This window comes from Filicampus tigris, chromosome 3, assembly GCF_054856515.1.
Source record: "Filicampus tigris isolate MCC_2025a chromosome 3, RoL_Ftig_1.0, whole genome shotgun sequence".
In the NCBI taxonomy this organism is placed as follows: Eukaryota; Metazoa; Chordata; class Actinopteri; order Syngnathiformes; family Syngnathidae; genus Filicampus; species Filicampus tigris.
Genome location: NC_141219.1, coordinates 30,032,086 through 30,055,883, shown reverse-complemented (window position 1 = coordinate 30,055,883; position 23,798 = coordinate 30,032,086). Strand labels below are relative to the sequence as shown.

Genomic DNA, 23,798 nt, shown 5'->3' with positions numbered 1-23,798 from the left:
TGTTTTTTACGCTTGCCTCTGCTCTCCACTACGCATACAATACGCTGATTCACGCTTGCGATCCAGGCGTTATAGTTGTGCCAAAATTCTTAACCAATCAGGAGTCGGACAATAGGGCTAATTCTGGTTGGCTGATTTCTATCCAATTGCAAAAAAGCCAGATAGGACGTCTTTTTTCAGTTTAACGGCATCCCATACCGCCGCTGTCCACCAGCAGGTTCGGGTGTTGCCGTTTAGGATTTAATCATTGTTATTTTTTTCCCAGTGCATTTCAATGGGCGTCAATTAGACATTATTTTTGGCTATACGTGGGTCGGGCCAGTCCCAATCCCCCGTGAATCGCAGGGGTCGACTGTACAGTAAATAAATTGTTTAAATAGACTGAATAGATTAGTCCATCTTCTGATCGGTTCAGTGACCTATTTTTTTTTAACTCGCTGATCTGTGATTGGCTCCAAAATCCTTGTTGTGTAAAGCCAAGTTTTTATTCAATTGTTTCTTAAATGCTGTAAACACTCTGTCGACGGTTTCATAGTCATCTTTTGTCATGTAAAATCCAAATGTTTTTTAGTTGATCTACCTTGGTGGTTGCTGACTTGATCAAGTTGAGTCTTCGGTCTGCTTTGCAAAGCTCATGGTGGCTTGCAGAGGAATTTGTAAAGATTTCAACCCCATCAAGACCCATCTGACTATGAGGGCTAAATAAAAGAGACATTAATCAATCAGTAATTTCTCTAAGGGTATTCCTGCTTTGAAATTATAGATGCCTAAATAGTTGAAAATAACATTTAAATAAAATCATTAATTAAAATCATTCTTTACCTAGAGGGGTGCCATAGCTCTTCACACATCTCTGTACCAATACAGGTATCCTTGGTGGAGAGCACACAGTCTCCAAATGGGACTGTATCCTGATGAGCACATAGGCAGTTTGACACTTTATTGAAAGTACAAAATCACACATCATAGCTTTACCCAGGTGATAATTTATTTACCTGCCCTGTGACCTGCTGGATCATTCTTGGCAGAAAGTACTCCTCTACTGTCCTAGAAAATATAAAAGAAGGTCAAGATCGTTTTTGAAAACGGATGATTGTCAATGAATGCGCATGTAAAGTTAACAAACATAAACAAAACATTCTTAGAAGCATGTAGGTCAAGCACTGGCGGTAGTAGACAGTTGGGAGGGTGAAACAACACACACAAACATTCATTTCTAATTCAGGTTTCATTTCTTGTACTCCCTGCCAAGTTTTACGCACATCATTTGAATAAATTATTTTAATGTTGAGCACTAACCCTGTCTGTCTATGCATTAACAATTCTTAACTGGGGCTGCCACGACTACGACTATTTTCCTAGTCGACTAGTTACCGATAGTAGCTGCAATTAATCGACTAATCAGATATGTAAATTGCACAATATTGCACCAGCAAGCACCTGCTCTTACATAACCATCATTACCTCACAGATTGAATTCTTTCAGAAAATAAAAATAAAGACAATTACGATGATAGTACATTCAACTTTGATTCAACTTTTGCAGCTTGTGCCAGCATAAATCATAAATGATGGTGAAACTTAAATTGAAGGCGAGACTGTGGCCTTCCCATTTTTAGCTGTAAATGTTTAGTGCATTTTAAAATGGAAGCAACAACTACTGCATACACCATGGGTGTCAAACGTATGGACCGCAGGCCGGATCAGGCCCACAAACAAGTTTAATCCGGCCTGCGAGATGATTTGGTAAAGTATAAAAATAAGTACGCGCTAACTGAATAAACCTTCAAACAACACGCTGGGAGCAGTCCTGAGTGTTGTGTATCTTCTTCAGTGATAACTATTAATGAGAACATGGGAAACACCGGCACGTCTGCATTTAAATGTGAAGCTTTCTCCAGAATGGTAACAAACGGCGATGTGTGTTCCTTGTAACCATGGCAACCATTCACATTGAACAAGCTTAGAAGACTTGCCAACCGATATGTTTGCCTGTAACGCATTGTGGGTAAACTGAAGAGCTTGGTGGGGGTTGCAATCTGGGCCTGTATTGTACGATGACCAACAGGGGCAAACGCGCTACAAACGGACGAACGCTGAATTAACATTCAAACTCATGTGAAAGGGAAGTCAGTACACAACTGCCACCATTTAAAGTGCCTCCGATTAAACCTAAATATGGTTCAGATGTTTTACTCGTTGGATTTGTGGGACTAGAGCAGGGTTCAACATTAATGGAGACCTGATGGCCCACGGCTCAGGGATTGACATTGTGTCTATTATGCCCGCAAAGGCTCTCATTTTTTCAGTGTGAGCTGGTAAAAATTAAATTCTCTTGCCGGTACTTGGGGGGGGGGGGGGGGAATACAGCAAAGGCTCTCCAAATCTGTGTCCATCTGTCAACTGCATGCACAAAGTGGCAGCCTGTGATGCGCGTCATGTTAAATCGTATCTTTAAATTTAAATAAATTATGTAATTGGACATCTTAACAGTTATGTTATAAATTAAATGTATTATTATTATTATTATTATTATTATTATTATTATCATCTAAGTAGCAGTGGTCGATAGATAAAATGTGGAAATTGATTTATTGTATGTGTGTGTACGGGTGTGTGTGTACGGGGGTGTGCACACGTGTGTGTAGGGTATAAGCAAAAGCGGGTTGATCATTTCGATTACTCATGCAATACAATGTAACAGGCAGATGCTTGAGTATCTGTATTATCGTTTGTAATACACTCAACCTTTGTGGTTAAAATGGAGAGGATCATAACGGGAACATTGCATTACACATTGGCATCGCTCATATTAGTCGAGACACAAGGTTGCATTCGAATACAGCAGACATTTCAACCTAAAACAGAAAAAAGTCCATCAATGCATTAAATGTTAATAACTACAAATATCTAAACAATGTGGGCTGTCTATCAATCTATAAAAAATAACATATAGCAAGAAGAATGATGGAGGTGAAATCACTTCATTCAATTCATAAAACAAAATAGCCACGCCCACTGCCTTTGATGAATTAATTCGTAAAACCGTTTTTTTAGCGGGGCAGGTAGACCAACATCTGACGTGTGGACCACCCCTGTCGTGTCAAAGAGCCACAGAAGAAAAGTAGATATACGCAGGCACTCAGAGTCATTGTTATTTTGATCAACTGATGGCAAACTCTTTGTAGCTTTTAACACTGAAAAGAATGTCTTCCAATTAGGGCTGGGCGATATGACTGAAAATTATATCACGATATGAATGTTTCATATTGGCCGATATCGATATATATTGAATTTGTTTTCTTTTTTTTCAACTATTGAAATGAATGACCCGAAGAAAAATACATTTAGGTTATTTTATTTTAACATAATACTTAACCTTTAAGAAGAGGTCAATGTAACTATGAAAGAGTGAAATAAACTGGTCGATATAAAGATTAAATAAACTCCATTTTAAAGATAATGTGCTTAGAAGGGCTGAGAAATGTTTGAAAAACTGTCACAATCTAAGTATTTCATATCAGTCAATATTGATAATTATTGATTTTGTTTTAAACCTTACCTTTAAATACCAGTTAACTGTTTTTTGTACATCATTATGAAGTGTAATGTGCAGTTTGTCCTCCATCAGTGCATTGTAAATGCTTATTTTCATTAGGTCTACCCCAAAGCAGTTGTTGACACATATGTTAGCTTTCATTCAATGTTCATCCAATGTAAGTGAACGAATACTCTCTTGCAGTGCATACATCATCGTTGACCACCCGTCTTAGGACTACTTTTGAGCGGACTCATTATTGCCATCGTCCATTCATATTTTACTTGCTTGATTTTACCTTGAGTGCGATGCCGGTGTCGGATAAGGCTAACTACTGCTAGCATGTCAAAGACAAGAACTCCTGGGTTTTTTAAAGGGTAATACTGAGTCGAGTGGTCATTTATTTGAGCAATGTTACGGCGCTCGCTCACTGGACGCGAGCGTAGCGCATGGCCGCCGGGCCTCTGCGCGAACGTAGCGCCCGGCCGCCGGGCATGCGAGCATAGCGCACGGCCGCCGGGCTCACGAGCATGCTCCGTTGAGTTAACAGCTTCTTCTTGTTGGTTTAAATGTTCTTCTTCATGTTTGGAGGCGGAAGCGTGCTGCCTACATCACGCACCATGCTGCGATCAAGTTTGTTTTTCTTTTTTCTATTGAACGTTTTATCGAAGGCATTTTCTATTGGTATCGATCATGTGTCAATCGTGATACATATCGATATCGAATTATCGGCCCAGCCCTACTTCCAATGTCAGCTACCTGCATATATCCATTTTTCGATTCGCAGCATTTTTCCTCTGTCCCTCCCCCCGGATAGGCATGCTACTTCCTCCTTCCTGTTGCCTTTTCTAGCCTGAAAACAGCACTGGCTATGATCTGACAAACGACACTGATGACATCTGCTGGCGATATTACAATGCTTTCCAAGCCTGAAACTTTTGTGATTAATTGCATCAGAGCCTTGGAAATCAAATGCACACAAAAAACACATTTCTCGAGTTAACCCGTGGATGGCTATTGGATTATAAAAAACGAGTTAACACGAGGTACGCATCAAATGAGTTAATCAGGTGTGCTTTGTAATTGGGAAATTACAGTATTCTTTGAAGCATTGATTGGTGAAATTGCAATGCCTTGATTTTATTAAGGTTATTACACAGACATTGCTATGAATGCAACTGTACAGATAAAAAATGCAAATTAGGAAATAATCACTCAAACTCAACACATTCGAGTTTGAATATACGAGACTAATGCCGCTTGGCCATAATGCCAGAGGTCCAACAGTAAATGTAAGCTACATTTACTTAGTAACGAGTTACATTTACTCCGTTACATTTACTTGAGTAAGTTTTGGGAAATTTTATACGTCTAGGACTTTTTTTTAAATCACTATACTTTTTACTTTTACTTGAGTAGATTTGTGAAGAAAAACTGTACTCTTACTCCGCTATTTTAGGCTACATTAAACCTGTTACGTAAATCCACTACACGTGCGTATGTACGCGTCTCTCTCTGTCTCAGAGAAAGGCGCATTTATTTTGTCAGAGACCTGCGCCAGACTCTACCATGTGACTATGTGTCACCAATCAAACGTAGCCGTAAGGCAGTGTCATATGGGGTTCCATTTGTGCCAAAAATATGTTATGTGTCGATGATAAGTGTCTATGATAGACGTCCATGATACGTGTCTATATGTGTCGATGATACGTGTCTATGTTATGTGTAGCTTATAAGTGTCTATAGACGTCCATGATAAGTGTCTATGTTAGACGTCTATGTAAAGTGCCGATGTTAGACGCCGATGTCGTCAGTTTGATAATATTAATAATATGTATGCATGCGGTCCTGTTCGCTCATTCCCATCTTTGTCCCATCTTTGTTTAACAGCAAGGATCAACTTTTTCGTGTGTCTTATTTTCAGCCTGTATAAATGTCTTTTTCTTTTTTTTTTTCTGGTAACCTGCTGGGGCTGTGCCTTTTGTAGGCCTTTTGGGGAGAGTTTTTGGTCCGTTTAGCAACGTACAGAAAAGCGCCAAATAAATCTGACTTAATAATAGTAATGAAGGTCTTCGTCTTAACATAATAATAAATAATAATAATAATAATTTGTTTTCCTGTCGACAGCTGGGATAGGCTCCAGCACGCCTTGTGGGCGGCACGGTGGTCGATTGGTTAGCACGTCCGCCTCACAGTTCAGAGGTCGTGGGTTCGATCCCGGCTCCGGCCTCCCTGTGTGGAGTTTGCATGTTCTCCCCGTGCCTGCGTGGGTTTTCTCCAGGTACTCCGGTTTCCTCCCACATTCCAAAAACATGCATGGTAAGTTGATTGGACACTCTAAATTGCCACTAGGTGTGATTGTGAGTGTGGATGTTTGTCTCTGTGTGCCCTGCGATTGGCTGGCAACCAATTCAGGGTGTCCCCCGCCTACTGCCCAAAGACAGCTGGGATAGGCTCCAGCACGCCCCGCGACCCTTGTGAGGATAAGCGGTACAGATAATGGATGGATGGATAATAGATGCTGAAAATAAGATCTACCAAAAGTTGATCCCGGCTGTAAATAAAACGGCGTTGTGTCGCAACGGTGGTGGGAATGAGCTAACAGGATCGCATGAATACTTTTATACATATTATTTTATTTATAATGATTTCATTCAACACTGACGACATTTCTCATCAACGTCTAACATCGACACTTTACGTGGACATCTAACATCAACACTTTACATGGACGTCTAACATAGACACTTATCATGGACGTCTAACATAGACACTTATCATCCACACATAACATAGACACGTATCCACACATAACATAGACACATATCATCCACACATAACAGACACATATCATCGACATAACAGACACTTATCAGGGACGTCTAACATAGACACTTATCATAGACGTCTAACATATAGACACTTATCATCCACACATAACATAGACACATATCATCCACACATAACATAGACACGTATCATCGACATAACATAGACACGTCATGGACGTCCAACAAATACTTATCATCGACACATTACATATTACATAGACACGTATCATGGACCTATAATGTAGACACGTTTCATCGACACATAACATATTTTTGGCACAAATGGAACCCCATAGACACGTATGTTTGACACAACATATTTTTGGCCCAAATGAAACCTCATAGTCTCGTCACATGATCATATTCAACTTCAGCTGCCGGAAAGAGTTGTTTTCTATGGGGTTCCATTTGTGGCAAAAATAGGTTATGTGTTGATGATACGTGTCTATGTTATATGTTATGTGTCGATGATACGTGTCTATGTTATACGTCCATGATACGTGTCTATGTTATGTGTCGATGTATGTGTATATGTTAGACGTCTATGATACGTGTCTATGTTAGACGTCCATGATATGTGTCTATGTTATGTGTCGATGTATGTTTCTATGTTAGACGTCTATGATACTGTCTGTGTTGATGATTAGTGTTTGTTAGACGTCCATGTTTAATGCTTGTTAAACGTCCATGTTAATTGTTTGTTAGACGTCCATGATACGTGTCTATGTAATGTGTCGATGATAAGTGCATGTTAGACGTCCATGATGTGTCTGTTATGTCGATGATATGTGTCTATATAACGTTTCGATGATAAGTGCATGTTAGACATCTCTATATAACGTTTCGATGATAAGTGCATGTTAGACATCAATGAGAAGTTTTTTTTATTTCACGGTAGACAGCGCAATCTGTCTGCACCCTCACTGCACAATAATAACAATGAATCTACATTTTTTTCTAAATGTGCAATATTTGATGTGATGAATCTTGTTTTTTTTTTCATTAATGTAAGCAGTGCTCAAGTTTAGCAAACTTCATACTTTAGGCTATTGTTTGGCTCATTTTATTCCTTTTTTTTTAACAAACACTTAACATGGACATCTAACAAACAATTAACATGGACGTTTAACAAACACTTAACATGATCGTCTAACAAACACTTAACATGGACGCCTAACAACACATAGACACGTATCATCGACATAACATATTTTTGGCACAAATGGAACCCCACTGAGTGATTCTTTGGGAAAAATGTTTGTTTTGCATGTTTTGTCACACACACAGACTGAAACACACACACACACCTACACGCACGCAACACACACACACACAGTTTATACGAGTACAAGGGCTACCTTGTTCTGTCTGCGGAGCATGTTTAAATAAAGTACAGGGGCTGAAATGTTGTGCTACTTGTGCTTAATTTATTATTTTTTATTTATAGTATTATTATTTTATTGTTTATTAAAGTACTTGAATTTACCTTAGGATTATTTTAGGATATTCTTTAATTAAATGTAATTATTTTATTGATTGATTGCAACTGAGTCAAATGAAGCTCTATATTTACCAACCGAAACTTTGTCCAGGGTGAGAACCAACGCATCTCTCTGTAGATGCCATGGTTGGCCATCAGCATCTTTGGTCGAATCAGCAGGATTTGTCTAAAAGAATAGAGAATTCAAAAAATACAGTTAGTTCATTGGTTTAGTTTCATCTACATTTCCATACAGCTCAGTTGAGAAGGAATTCAACCCACACATTTTTTTTTCAAGAATATGTTATATGCAGGCCCACTAGTTGAAACAAGGCATTCTGATTAATATTGCGTTTGTGGAATAAGAGTTAATCAACCCGTTTTTAGCCATCTCCGGGGGCGGCCATTTTGTTACTTCTGTCGACTGAAGATGACATCACAACTGGTCAGGTAACGACCAATTTCGGCTGACTTGCCGTGATTGGTCATTTGTAGCACCTGGTTCATGAAAGAACCAGGGCACAATTGCAATGTGACAATCAATAGGCTAATCAACAGAAGATCTACTAGGTTTTGTGAGGAGAGAGTGCTTTAGATATGTATTAACAAAAAACACATAAGTGACAATACACCATATATATATATATATATATATATATATATATATATATATATATATATATATATATGCAAAAATGGGTGGGCAGTGGCCAGGGCGTATGATTTAGGAGTGAGGTCGTGGGCTACAAGGAGCACCCTACCAGCCTGACAGGAGGAGTGCGTCCCTTGAGAAGCTTCTGTAGGCTGCAGGTCCTACTAGCTTGCCATCAATTCCGGGAACTTGGCCTAATAAATAGTGCCATAGTTCACAAATTCATATCATAGTACAATCAATTGGTATAATTCTAGTGTACACAAGTCATCCAATAAAATACATTAAATGTATTTAAATGCAAGCCAACAACAAAAAAAAAAAAATATATATATATATATATATATATATCAATCAATCACATTTTATTTATATAGCACTTTTCATACATAAAAATGCAACTCAAAGTGCTTTAAAACATTCAAAGCAAAACATAGAATTATCTTCAATCAAAAGAAAAGATAAATTATTTAAAAGTTGTTGAAAGCCAAACTAAAAAGGTGTGTCTTGAGCTTCCTCTTAAAAATATCAACAGTCTCTGCAGACCTGACATCCTCTGGCAGGCTATTCCAAAGGTGAGGACCAAAACGGCTGAATGCAGCCTCGCCATGCAGTTTGGTCCTCACCCTTGGAATAAATAAAAGGCCCGCGCCAGAGGACCTCAGGATCCGCGAGGGCTGGTATGATAAAAGCAAATCAGATAAATAAGATGGCCCAAGACCATTAACACATTTATAAACTAATAAAAGTACTTTAAAATCGATCCTGAAACACACAGGGAGCCAATGCAGCAATTTCAAAACTGGCGTAATGTGCTCCCGACCTCTGGTTCTCGTCAGCACCCGAGCGGCTGAATTCTGCAGTAGTTGCAGTAGTGAAATGCTCTTTTTCGGGAGGCCAGAGAGCAGGGCATTACAGTAATCTAAACGACAGGAAATAAAGGCATGCATCAGCACTTCCGTGTTAGCCTGAGAGAGAAACGGGCGGACTCTGGCGATATTCTTAAGGTGATAAAAACCAATCTTGGTTACATTTTTAATATGAGGAATAAAACTGAGCTCAGAGTCAAAAATGACGCCAAGGTTCTTCACACAGTGTGAGGGATTAAAAATGTGTAGTTTTGGTAAAAGCTTCTCTCTCTGACCTTCGGGACCGATAACTAAAACCTCAGTCTTGTCCTGATTGAGCTGTAGGAAATTATCTGCCATCCATGACTTGATATCTAAAATGCAATTTAAAAGGGTATCAATGGGTCCTGTGTCATCAGGAGACACGGCAATATACAGCTGCGTGTCATCAGCATAGCTGTGAAAGCTGATGCCGTGTCCCCTGATGACATCCCCGAGGGGAAGCATATAAAGATTAAAAAGTAGGGGGCCTAAAATCGAACCTTGAGGAACCCCACATTTAATTTCATGAGTTTTAGAGGAACAAGTATCCATACTTACAAAGAAATATCGGTCTGTGAGATAGGAATAAAACCAGTCAAAAACAGTACCAGAGATGCCCACTAGATTTTTAAGTCTATTTAATAAAATTTGGTGATCTACTGTATCAAAAGCAGCGCTTAGATCCAGTAGCACCAAGACTGTGAGTTTTCTCACGTCTGCAGTGCACCTAATATCATTTAAAATCCTTAAAAGAGCAGTCTCCGTACTGTGGTTCATCCTAAAACCAGATTGATATTTCTCTAAAATATTATTTGTATTTAAAAAATGATTCAACTGGATGAAAACCAGTTTTTCTAAAATCTTACTTAAAAACGGTAAGTTGGATACGGGTCTGTAATTATTAAAAACGCTCGGGTCAGAACCGCTCTTCTTCAGAAGGGGCTTCACCACCGCCGTTTTAAAGGCAGCGGGGAAGACGCCTGTCTGAAGAGAGCAATTGACTATATTTAAAATTTGTTCTTCAAAAAATCCATAAAATGTCTTAAAAAGAAATGTGGGAATTGGATCCAAAAGGCAGGTTGTTGGGTTTACCTGGGAGAAAACTCGAACAAGTGTCCTTGCATCAACCAGGGCAAAATTTTCCAGTGTTTCCTCATGTAAATATGATTGTCCGGGTTTATTAAAACTTGTGTTTTGACGGGCTAAAAGACTGGATCTTATGTCATCGATTTTACTTCTGAAGTGGTCTGCAAAGTCCTCACAGAGAGCATCTGTTGGTCTCTGTGGGGACTTATTAAAATCAGAACTAGTTAAAAGTTCAAAGGTGGAGAAGAGAACCCTGGGGTTGTTTTTATTGACTGTAATGAGGTTTGAGAAATAGGAAGATCTTGCCAGTTTTACTGTTTTATTGTAGGATTTCAGTTGTTCGCATAAAATTTCATAGTGTACTGTAAGTTTACTTTTTCTCCACCTCCTCTCTGCACTCCTGCATTTTCTCTTTGATATTTTGATAGCATTGTTTCTCCACGGGGGTACAGTCTTTGTTTTTGTTGTTTTAATTAAAAGTGGAGCTACTGAATCTAATGATGATTTAAGATGTAGGTTAAAATTGTCAACAATAAGATCACAGGGTGCAGGTAAAATGTCAGCAGGAGTGCTTTTTAAGATCTCGATAAAATTTGCAGCCACCTCAGAAGATAGGTAGCGTTTCTTCACTGTTCTGACCGGGACTGCTAGATGGTTAAAACTGGCGATGTTAAAATAGACACAGTAGTGGTCTGACACTGCCAAGTCAACAACAGAGGACACACCAGCAGACAAGCCATAGGTTATAACCAAATCCAGGGTGTGTCCTCTGTTGTGAGTTGGCTGCAAGACGTGCTGTTTAAAATCCAAGCAGTTTAAAAGGTTTGAAAAATCTCTGGATAGTGGGTCCGAGATGTTGTCCATGTGTATATTAAAATCGCCAGTTATTAATATTCTGTTATAACTGGAATATAAAATGGATAAGAATTCTGAAAATTCTGTAATAAAAGAAGTGGAATGATGGGGAGGTCTATAGACGGTAATGCAGAGAATAGGGGGACTGCTAAAAACAAAGGCATGGTGTTCAAACGATAAATAGCTGCTAAAAATGATCTCCTTTGATAAAAGAGTATTAATAAAAATTGATGCAGTCCCGCCTCCTCTTTTGCCATCCCTTGTAGAAAATAAAAAGTTAAAATTCGGTGGGCAAGCCTCGTTGAGAGCAACTGGAGCATCTGTACCAAGCCATGTCTCAGACAAAAGTATACCATGTAAATTATTGTCTAAAATCAGGTCGTTTATGATAAAAGTTTTGTTTAAAAGGGAGCGAACGTTCAGCACGGCCAGATTAATTATTGTGCTGGACGTGCGCTCATGGTGGTACGAATGAGCAGTATTAACATATACTAGATTACCACTGTTAAAACCACGTTGTTTGTGTGTGCAAGGGAAGCGTCTGCCGGTGATGGTTTCAATGGGAAAAGTTGTCCGATAGTGGTAATGATAATGAGGGCCTGCAGGGGGAGCTAGTGAGGGTGGTGGTACTGTGAGCAGCTGGTATTGGCCTGTAAGTGATGGTAGTGACATTGTCATTGCAGCGTTTATGAGTAGAAGAAGAAATATGATTGGTAAACAAGAGTCAGCTGGGAGTGGAATTGGTTACGACATGGTGGATGTTAGCGGCTAAAATCTTGCTACCAAGAGAGTTCGGATGAACACCATCCGGCTGGTAAAAAGACGGGCGATTCCAGAATAGGTTAAAATTGTCAATAAAAGCAAAGTCAAGGTGGCCACAAGTGCATAGGAGCCACGTGTTCAAGCTTAAAAGGCGGCTGAAGCGCTATATATATATACCTGTATATATATAATATATTCTAAATATGACATCCACAAATATAATCAATCTAATCTACAAATGCATATAATATATAGCAAATGTTTAAGTATTTGAAGAACAGGCAGAATTTCAATCGTCATTCAATGTCACTAATACGGAGTGAATCCAGCTGGCTCGTTACAGAACAAACAATTCGCTCACCTGTCGACACGTAGCACTTTGCACAAACACACAACACGTTGGCCGGCCGCAGTAGAGGGCTCCTACAAATCCACACCAAAATGTGGTTTAAATGCGGCTCTAGTTAGCAATAAAAAGATCGTGGTTATGGCAAAAATGTTATTTCATTACCTGTAGCTCGATTACCTGGCGACTCCCTCCCACTCCTACTTGTAAAATGAAATTACTTCGTCACATGACGCATCACCGTAATTGGACAATCGTATGAACCCGCAATCAACCAACCACGAATGAAGTAACTGCTTTAGTCGCCTGGGCTACACATTACTGAGCCCTGGGCAGTTGTGATGTCATTTTCAGTCGACAGAAGTGGCAAAATGGCCGCCCCCTGAAATGGCTAAAAAGCAAGTGGAATTTGCTGCTTAACTCACATTCCACAAACGCAATATTAATCAGAATGCTTTGTCTCAACTAGTGGTCTTGCACAGAACATATTCTTGAAAAATATATGTTTGGGTTGACTTCCCCTTTAATGACTTAACTGATTTGATGTTGTAGAAAAACAATATGTGTAAATGCACCTATCACTACATTGAATATGACAAGTTTTAAAGGTTACCTGTTGAGGAAAATCACCCGGCAGTTGTAGCGTACATTACGATGCATGATGGGCCTGAGGGAATATAACACTCAGAATAATATAACACAAACAGGATGGGAATTTGTACACGGAAGAAACTCCTTCCCTTTCATTCAAAGTGTGAGTTTGCAATTTTCCAAATTATGATTTTTATTTTTGGGGGTTTTATGTTTGTGAAACTGTCATTATGACCTAACAGTATTTCATGAAAAATATGATCTGGGGGAAAAAAAGAAATTAATAAAGCCATCTCTGGCTCCATATTATGCCTCTAATTTGATTTAAAATAACCCCCCAAGCCTGAAGAAAAACAACCAATCAGAAACAAATGTATGACTTAAGAGGCGTCAATCATTTGTTGTGCACTCACAGGCAAACTCAAAAGTCGCAACACCCCTGCATCCTTGGCGCTGATCTCTTACTTTGTTACCCCAGGAAAGCACCCCATTGGTAATGGAGTGTTGCTATAACACCATCATATTTATCATGTGCTACTGTCATGTCATAATGAGTTTTAAGGAATATTCTAAAAAGTATATATATGTGTGTGTATATATATATATATATATATGTGTGTATATATATATATATGTGTGTATATATATATATATATATATATATATATATATATATATATATATATATATATATATGTATGTGTGTATATATATATATATATATATATATATATATATATATATATATATATATATATATACATATATATATATATACATATATATATATATATATATATATATACATATATATATATATATATATATATATATATATATATATATATATATATATACATATATATATATATATATATATATATATATATAGTTTTTTTTTGTTTGTTTTTTTGCAGAATTGTGCAGATTGTGTTAAACAAAAGACTGGAAAAATAAGCACATTGTTAGAAATTAACAATGTTTTAGCAGAAAAGTGGCAAGATGTTGACCCATACCGTTTAAAGGCAAATGTGTGAATAGTCAGGACTAATTTCAGAAGAGGTCGTTGAATTTATTGAATTCAGCATTTCTTTTTTTCATTTCTTTTTTAAAGTTCATACTTACATTCCCACGTCACAAATAATGTCTTGGGTAGTGGGAGATTCTAGAAGCTTCTTGAGAACTTCAAAACAGTGTAGCAATGTATCCGATTCATGAAAGTGGTCTGCACAACCATACCCACTATAAAAATGAGGAATTACAAGAGAGGTGTCAGCTGATGGGAAAAGAAAGGTAAGGCAAAAAATAAAAAATTCAAAAAGATCTACATTTTGGACATTTCATTTCAAGAACATCAAACACTTAAACACTTTGATATAGGAATGTACAGTAATTAGAGCTGTGCGATATGACGGAAGGAATGCTATGCAATATGATGGATAGATAGATAGCTAGTACCTGTACTTTTTAAATCCTTTGAGAGTGTTTCTCAGCTCAAAGTGTCTCACTAATGGGCTAAACATTGACATTTTGTAGTTCTAGACTTGAAATGATGTCTGCAGAAAAAAATCTCCCCTAAACAGACTCAGTAGTAATTTTAGGGTTGCTTTCTGATGATTTTTTTGAAGATTTTGGAAGCCCACATTTAGTGTCGAAAATTACGACGTCAGGAGGGACAGAGAGTGATGCCTTTTCCTTTATTTTTAAGCAATATTAAGCAATTTGAAGTGATGAAAATAGCTTGAGAACACATCCACACATCTGCCACGGCACTGATTCTATCCACTCTGTGCGCACCTTCACCACCTACAAGCATGCGCCACTTGCCGTGGGAATTAGGGGCTGAACAAGAATAAAGAGGATATACGCGGTCTGCGAGGACCGAGCCACATCAGCTGAGAGCACGCATTTGCCAGCTAAAAGCAGCATCAGACATAATGAGGTAAGTTTGTGCCAATTCATTTGCGCTGATGTAAATGGGTTGTTAGTAAGATCATTGTTCTATTTATTGTATCACTCAAGGCTTTGGGAAGAGGATGCTACAAAGGAAAGGAGTTTGCTTTTGTGAAGCTAAAAGGCTGTTTGTACAGTCGGTGATGTCATGTGATCACGGCTGACTATCAACACAGCCAACAGAGTGCGCACCACCCAGCACCGCACCATGGTCGTACCATTTTAATCAATGACAGCTCAATAAATTAGCATTTTCTTAGGATATTAAATTAGAGATTGAACATAATCTGCAGGGGCTGTTGTCTTGATGTGAGTGTGCAACACTATATGAGAGCTTGGCGTGAGCGGAGCTTGTTTTAAGGATGGCTGTTGCCCGGCGCCAACTTGAACAACAACATTGAACGTTTGAAAACTCAAACAAGATCAGCTTTGTTAAAAAAAAAAAAAAAAAAAAAAAAAATTCTGAAAAGCTAGCCGCTTTCCTAGCTGGGTAACCAATTCCGGATGGTTGGTTTGGTATTCTCAAAAAGTAGTCGTGTATTTCTTTTTTTCCCTCTATTTACAGCTCAGCACAGAGAGCTAACGTGGCATCCTGGTCTTATCTACACATACTCTTTTTCGTCTCTTATTTTTTTGGTATTATCTTCGCACTCCTTTAACACTGCACTTGGGTAAAGCACAGCCTTAAAGTAAAACTCAACCCCAAAATATTATTTACAAAATTATGTTCTATGTAGCGCCACTAGCCTAAACATGGCATTCTGATTAATATTACGCTTGTTGAATATGACTTAAGCATTAAAATTCACCCGTTTTTGTCCATCTCAGAGGCGGCCATTTTGCCACTTTCTGTCGACTGAAAATAACATCACAGTTGCTCAGGGCTCAGGTAACAAAACCCCTTGCGAAACTTCTTTCCAGAAGCTGCTTAGACAGCCTACCCCTCAACCTAACCCTAAACTCAACCTAACGCACCTCATTGGCGTTGTCAGCATGTGTGCACAAGCAAACTAAGGGACACCAGAGCCCACCAAGGCACATCATGAGAATATTTAAGATTGCTTTATAATGCAATACTATTGCATTTTATTGCAAAACTTTTGTGTTATAACAATACGTTTTCAGTTTTTATTGCATTATTTTGCAATGAAATAATTATTGCAAAATGTTGGAATCAGGGTTTAGCATACCCATGAGGAATGTTAGCATTCATGATTGTGACTGGGATTTGAACTGTGGTCCCTTGTGTCAAAGGCAACAATTCACTATGTTGTTCAGTTTCAAGGTAACGTGTTTTTAATCTACCATCGCTAGTTAGAACATAGTTACCCCAGCATTGCTAGTTTGAAGGTACTGCATTCAGGGGTGCACATAACTGGTACGCATGCGCAACAGAAATCACTGATGCGTACTGTCATTTGCGTCACAACGTGCATTTGCGTACCTGTACACACTAGTGGTGCACTGCAACAAATCATCTTTGACCCGTGATCGGTAAGGATCAAGCATCACGGTTCACGACGGGCACAATACGCAGAATAGTTGGTAAAAAAAACAATGTGTGTTCACATTAAGGCAATGTGATTAGTCTGCATTCAGCAAAGGAAGTTGGAAAACCTCAAGACGCAAGTCGCATGTACGAGAGAGTTTTGCAAGCATACTCAAAAGAACACACGGCCTCCGCAAAGGCTAACTTCAAAGTAAAGCGTAACAAATAGTACATTGATTCATTGATGCCAATGCCTTAGTGGACTTTTACTTTGAAATTGGCCCGCGTGGTGGCTTAACGGCTAACATGACTTCCATTTTCGACATTACGGCAGTTTTAACACTAACGCAATGCCGTCCCGAAATCATATTCAGTCTCTAATTTAGGACGTGAACAAACCGCTGGTTAATTACGCTGTCATTGTATAATACGGTACAAGTCTCTGCCGTTAGTGGCTAGCAGCTGTTATCATTAACTGGTAGTTCAACAGCTGTTCCTTGGTCTAAAGTACTTTTTTTTTTTTTTAACTTTTTCAATATTGTTGACCAAGATTACTTTGTAATGTGCTGCCAATGTTGAAAGGAAGGTGCCTTAAATTGCACTTAAAGGTCTTTTTCATTATGAAAAAAAAAATCATGTCTTCATTTATTTTCATTCATTCATTTTTTATTTGTTTCGAGCAAAATTACTTGTAAAACATAAATGACCTGCATTCAAAAAACAAACAAACAAAAAAGACTTGAGCAATACTTAAAGCAGAAAATATTCAGGTTCGATATTCAAATCAAATCATTAACACTCGAAAAGGAGTGGGACGAAGAAAAATGTATTTAATCCCACTCCTATTTATCATCAATAATTTAACAGTTTAAATACTTCCTTCTGTCCTTTAACATCAGCCAGAACAATAAACAAAAAGGCAAGGCAAAATTGACCACAGTATTGCAATATATAACCAAAATATGAATGAAAATAAGAGCAATATACTTTCGTTCACTCATTCAGATGTTAATTTAGATTAATAATAATACATACCAGCCATGGTAAGACAAGCACATACCAATAATGGTAAGAAACAACAAAGAAAAGCTTATACCAGCAATGCTAAGAGACAACATGAAGAAGGCACATACCAGCAATGGTAAGAACAACGATACCAGAAGGGTAATAGACAATAGATACCAACTTGGTGAGGAACAACAAGCACATTTCAACAACATTTCAAGACAGAGAATTGATTCCATATTGCATAATTGCAGATAAACATTGTATGGCATTAAAACCCGCTCTCACTATATTGTGACCAGAGCATATGTTTATATAACTATTTAAATCTGTGAATATTTTGGCACATCTTGTGTTGGATATCCAGGCTGGTCCAAAATTTTACACCACATTCAGATACACAAAAGCTTTTCTGAGTAGATCAGACTCTAAGTAATGTGAAATCTCCATATCCTCTCAAATTGTGCGTTCTCTCCCGAACTATGAAAAAGTGTTGTTTGTTACTTGGTAGTTGTTTGTTGAAAGCTTTGAATAAAATTATTAATGCATAATATTTTACAAGATCATGTATTTATGATAGTTTTGACTGAAAGAAAAGATTGTGAGTGTGTTCAAGAAATCCAACCTTGTGAATAATCCGCACAGCTCGTTTTTGTAAAGTAACTACAGGATTGATTGTACATTGGTAACTGTTTCCCCACACTTCAATACAATACTTAAAATATGGTAGTACCAAGGGGTAGTATAAAGTACGGAGTGTATTTTCATCAAGAAATGGTTGAACTCTATTTATAATTGACAGACTTTTGGAGATTTTTGTTTTTATGTGTCTGATGTCTGATTTCCATGATAAGTTACTGTTTTACTTGGAAAATGGCCAGATTGGAATAATAAATTACAGACATAGGTCAGAGGTGTTGCAATGTTATGTATGACTTTTTTAACAATTATCATATCGATATTATGGCAAAAAACACTTTTGCTCAATAAATAATTCTAAGAAAACATTCAGTTCAAAATGTCTGGCAGGACACCTTGGAATTTATACACTGTACCACTTACAAAATAATCTTTTTTTTTTTTTTTCCGATCCAAAAAACGATCCGATACATGACTCAAAATCCGTGATCGATCTGAACCGTGATTTATGTAATCCGTTGTACCACTAGTGAGTGCCAAAGACAATCTCCTGGTACTCACGTGAGTACCCCATAAAAAAAATTATGTGCACCCCTGTGCATGGTGTTTATAGACTGGATATCATGTTTAGATGTGTGACAATTGGAAATGGAAACTCATTTGGTTAAACTGTAAGAATGCTAAACTTACCTTAGCGTAGCTTGAAACACGTCTGTTGTCAACACATCTCGAATCAGAGATGCAGTGTTGTGTTTGATTTTATTATTTATTTTTCATTCATTTTACTGTGTTTAATTTATGAAAATGTGTTTTAATAATAATAAATGGAGAAAAGATAACAGAATAGCTCCATTCATTTCATGTAATTTTATGGAAAAAACAGTATATCGGATATAAAATGTTCATATCGCACAGCACAATTACATGACATCAAATTGAGTGCATTTTAATAAATCGCACCATATTTCCAGCTCTGGGCCCAGTCTGTATTTGGCTCCATTTTCTTTAGCAATCTCAATACCTGTAGGAAGACAAAGAACAAAGAGCATCAAATGACTAGATAGATAGATAGAGATAATGATAAAGCCCTTTATTTTTCAAATTATTGTTTTGCTCTGTTTAATGCTTACTACAACACAGTATTTCTGTGTCCTATGTAGTGTTGATTCAGTGACCTTTCGAAATTGCACCACATGTACACATCTTTTTTTTTTCTTTTTTTACCTTTGCATGACAACAAAAGGTCATTATGTCACACAAAAGATATGTGAACAAAATACTGTAAAAATTTCAAATCAAAGAGTGCAGACCCCATGTGAGTTAAAGGGACGGTGGGGCCATGTTTTCACTAACAAGTTCATTTTATATATTTTTTGATCAGGAAAATGAAAAGAGTTGTCATTTTCTATTTTATCAATAATTTTGGAAGAAATTAGGAAATAAGTGACTCCCTTGCTAATGAGGAGAATGGCCGTGCCCCATAGCATTCTATTCCTGTTCGGCCGGAGTCACGAGAGTAACCGATTCCAAACCCTCCATTGGAAATCATTGTACTTTCATTGCTTATAACGTCGAAAAACGGCAATCAATTGGCACCAAAATTGATGTGGACATCTCTACTAATGCCCACTTCAACATATCAAAAGGAGTAACCTCTCCGCGGCTGATTTATATGTGAATGAGGAAATGTGGAAGTCAGCAGCGCTACATAGGCTGGAACCAGCGCACACTGCTTCTTTGCTTATTAAACAAAAACACTGCTTCTTTGCTGATCACGGTTAGGACGGGCGAGGCATTAAACACCAGTCAGGATATTTACAGAGACTGAAGTGGAAATGAGACGTGCACATTTATTTGGATGAGGAGTGCCCCAGATTTTCGGCTTACAACACGCCCTCCAATTTGGAAGGTAACAGCCGAAATGGCACGTTCCAATGCGGCCACGCTCTCAGCTGTGCAATTTTTTTGTTTTGTAAAGGTTTGAAAGCACAATGTATATTTTTGCAGGAAACACATTCATGTGTGGAAGATGTTTTGTTTTGGAAAAACCAATGGGGTGATAAGATTATGTTCTCTCATGTGAGTAATAGATTCGGTGGAGTGGCTATTTGTTTTAATAATTGTCCTGGGGAAATTGTTGTTTCTAAAATAGATACAGAGGGTCATTGGATTGTTGTGGTTGTAAATCTGAAAGGGTTTTTTGCAATTCTGGTTAATATCTATGGATATAATAATATTGGTCGAAACAAACTGATACTGGAGGCCATTACTGAAAATATTGCAGAATTTAAGAGGACTTATGGGATAGAATTTACTTTAATTGGAGGGGATTTTAATTTAGTTCCAGATCATTGGGTAGATCGATGTCCATCTATGTATAATGATCATCACCATAATGTTATACTAAAATAATTTATGGATGGGAATTATCTTACAGACATTTGGAAAAAATTAAACCCCTATAGTAAACAATTTTCTTGGATAAAACCAAATGGGCAATCAAGATCTAGAATAGACTTTTGTTTAGTGTCTCCTGAAGTGGTTGACCTGGTAATTAATGTGTCAACATCTGCTGCCCCACTTACTGATCACTATATTATTGATATTACTCTAAAAGTTGGAAGTAATTCAACTTTTCAAAAAGGTTATTGGAAATTGAATGCAGATTTATTGGATGATGATGATTTTGTACAAAAAGTGAAGAATTTACTTGTAGAAATGAAAAACAATACAAAGTTAGATACTTATTGTAGGAAATGGGAATATTTTAAATATAACGTTAGGAGTTTATCTATCAAATGTGGCAAATACAGATGTCAAAGGCAAAAAGATACTGAAATTAAATTATTTCAAGATATAAATGACCTTTGTAGAAAAATTGACTTATCAAATGACGATAAAACAAAAAGATTCGATTTATAAACCAAAGTAGATAACTTCTACATTCAAAAGGCAAAAGGCGCATATGTTCGATCCAGGGCGAGATGGATAGAACAAGGAGAGAAAAATTCATCTTTTTTTTTGGGGCTTGAAAAAAGAAGACAAATAAGGAATAAAATTGACGTCTTAATGATTAATGATATAGAATGTTCAAACACAAAATTAATCTCTGAAGAAATTTACAATTTCTATTCTAAATTATACTCGTCAAAGCACAAAGATATAGATACATTGTTCTTTTTGGAGAATATAAAACATAACATTACGCAAATTGATTTGACATTCAAAACATTATGTGATTCTGAGATTCAAATGAAAGAATTAGATGCAGCTATAAAGCAGATGTCAGCGGGGAGAGCACCTGGTCAAGATGGTTTAACCTCAAATTTGAATACGGTTTTTGGGGTGATATAAAAGAAATATTATTTAATGCTCTAAAAGAATGTATAGAAAGGGATGATTTGATGCCAACGATGAAACAGGGTGTTATTACGTTGTTACCCAAACCTGGGAAAGATAAAAGAATTATAGACACTCTCAGACCCATAACTTTATTGAATGTTGACTACAAATTGCTGACACATATTTTTGGTAATCGGTTAAAAACCCAATATTGGACAGATAGTAAGTGAAACACATTCTGGATTCATTAGGGACAGATCCATACGTCATAATATTAGATTGGTTCTTGATTTGATTGATTATGGATCATCGATTGAAGATAATGGCTTTATTTTATTTTTAGATTTTTACAAAGCCTTTGACTCTGTAGAGCATACTATTATAATAAAGTCTCTTGAATATTACGGATTTCGTAAAAGATGTATTAAGGTAATCAATATGATATATAAGGATTTTAAAAGTTCAATTTCTTTTCCTTCAGGAACAACAAGGAGATTTGAGGTTAAAAGGGGGATAAGGTAGGGATGTCCTTATTCCCCAAATCAGGAGAACTTCTTTCTTATGAGGCTTTGGTTGCGAAATTTGATTTAAGATGTACTAAAAAACAATATGCTGTAGTAATTGGAGCAATACCACAAGCTATGGTAAATATGGTGAAAGGAATGCTGATTTATGATAGAAGAATACCAATGATGTCATCACTTGTTATAGATAAGTTTAATTTTGTTGATAAAAAATGTACTGATAAATTCTTACGAGGTAACCTTACATCCAAACTATTTCCATCACCTGTAAAAAGGAATAATCTGTTAAAAGAATACATTGAAGAGATTAAAGCTAGAATTAAAACAAAGTCCTTACTCTAGCCATATCACCAAAAGAAAAAGAAACACATTTTAAGATGATGAATAATATCTACCCGTGTGGTGAGTTTTTGAAACAGAGATTTAATGTGGAACAAAATGGTTGTGTATTTTGTAATTCTGATAGAAAGACTTTGGAACATTTATTTTTTGATTGTATACATATCAAAAACGTTTGGGAAGATTTTTACAATTGGATGGCTGAGAAGGACCAGGATTTTATTCAACTGGAGTACAAAGACATTCAATATGGGACAGAAAAACACATGAAACAGGACATGTATGACGTTTTGATAATAATGGCAAAACAGTTCATTCGTAGGTGCAGATTCTTAAAATGGCGCCCTTTGTTTTTGATTTATGTAAAAGAAATGGGACATTTTGCAAAGATATTGAATAGAATTATAACAAAAAAGGCTTTTGTAATACATAATAATATGATGGGTTTATTTTCTGAGTAGATTTAATAATATTATTTTATTTATTTATTTATTTTTCGCTTTTTATTTTTGTTATACTACACAGTTCAAGTGTATGTGTGTGTTGTGATCATTTTGTGGTTCTATGTTGTGAGTGACTTGAGATGGACAAAAAAAAAAAAAGCGGTCACGACAATGCCGCGGCATAAGCGGAAACGACGTAAAGGCTGCCGCCCGCAACCCCTTCCGCTGCGAATAGCGCTAGCTCTTAATGTATTTCCGGGTCATCTCGCTCGGATACCTAAGGAACGGTAAAGAAAGGCAAAGTTCGTTCGCAAAAAAAAAATAAAATAAAATAAAAGAAAAGAACAGAAGCCTAAAGTGTACATTGTTTAGTGAGTAAGAGTACCACAAACACGTTAATATTTACTCCCAAAAAACAGTTCACGGAGACATGACAAAAAAGACTATGTATTAATTAGCCAGTGTGATTTTTTATTTGTCTTTATTTAACTCATTCAGTGCCAGACTTTTTCAGACCCATTGTAAAATGACATATAAATATGTCATTGGGATAGAGTGAGTTCATTGCAGTTAGTGATGATAACGTCCGTGACAGAGGTACAACAAAAGCCAAGCCATGGTCATCTGAAGATGGATAAAAAGGTCTGACTTACTTTTCAGTATTCTCTCAAAGTTGCCGTCAAATTCTAACGCCCACTGATCCAACGAACACGTAGCAAGAGTGACTTTCCTTCCCATTCTCTTGGTAAAGTAATAATGCAACGCCACTGCTCGGTTACCACACACTACAATTAAATATTTACCTGATACGTTTCGATTAAATGTTTTAAGCGATCTATTTCTGTCTGCCTGTCACGACACGCGGGTTGCATTTCATTTCTCTTCGTTGCAATATATTCATCGTACATAGATCCCGCCTTGAGTGCCGAGTTAGACGTTTACATCGTTGCCATTTTGAATGTGGAAAATGGTTTGCTACGGAGCCCCTCTAGATCCAGGTTTCCCAGAGTTTAGTAATCTGACTGTTCCCACA

At 37.2% G+C, this 23,798-nt stretch overlaps 1 protein-coding gene across 7 annotated transcripts in view; it reads right to left on the bottom strand.

The window, feature by feature from the left end:
* Positions 1-23,739, bottom strand: part of nadsyn1 (NAD synthetase 1) — a 48,490-nt gene extending 24,751 nt beyond the window's left edge. The window contains exons 1-8 of one of the 7 annotated variants that reach the window (XR_015086137.1): positions 23,419-23,739; positions 19,078-19,138; positions 14,157-14,273; positions 13,054-13,107; positions 7,947-8,036; positions 996-1,047; positions 823-911; positions 581-698 (exon numbers count right to left, since the gene is read on the bottom strand). Coding sequence is in view for 6 of the 7 variants with exons in the window: in XM_086025691.1 (XP_085881817.1) it covers positions 581-698; positions 823-911; positions 996-1,047; positions 7,947-8,036; positions 13,054-13,107; positions 14,157-14,273; positions 19,078-19,138; positions 23,419-23,503 (666 nt within the window). In the remaining variant the exon portion in view is untranslated. Of the gene's footprint in view, positions 1-580; positions 699-822; positions 912-995; positions 1,048-7,942; positions 8,037-8,610; positions 8,696-13,053; positions 13,108-14,156; positions 14,274-19,077; positions 19,139-23,418 lie in introns of those variants that run through there. The other 6 variants (XM_086025691.1, XM_086025696.1, XM_086025692.1 and 3 more) reach the window with 6 other exon arrangements.
* Positions 23,740-23,798: the final 59 nt, after the last annotated feature.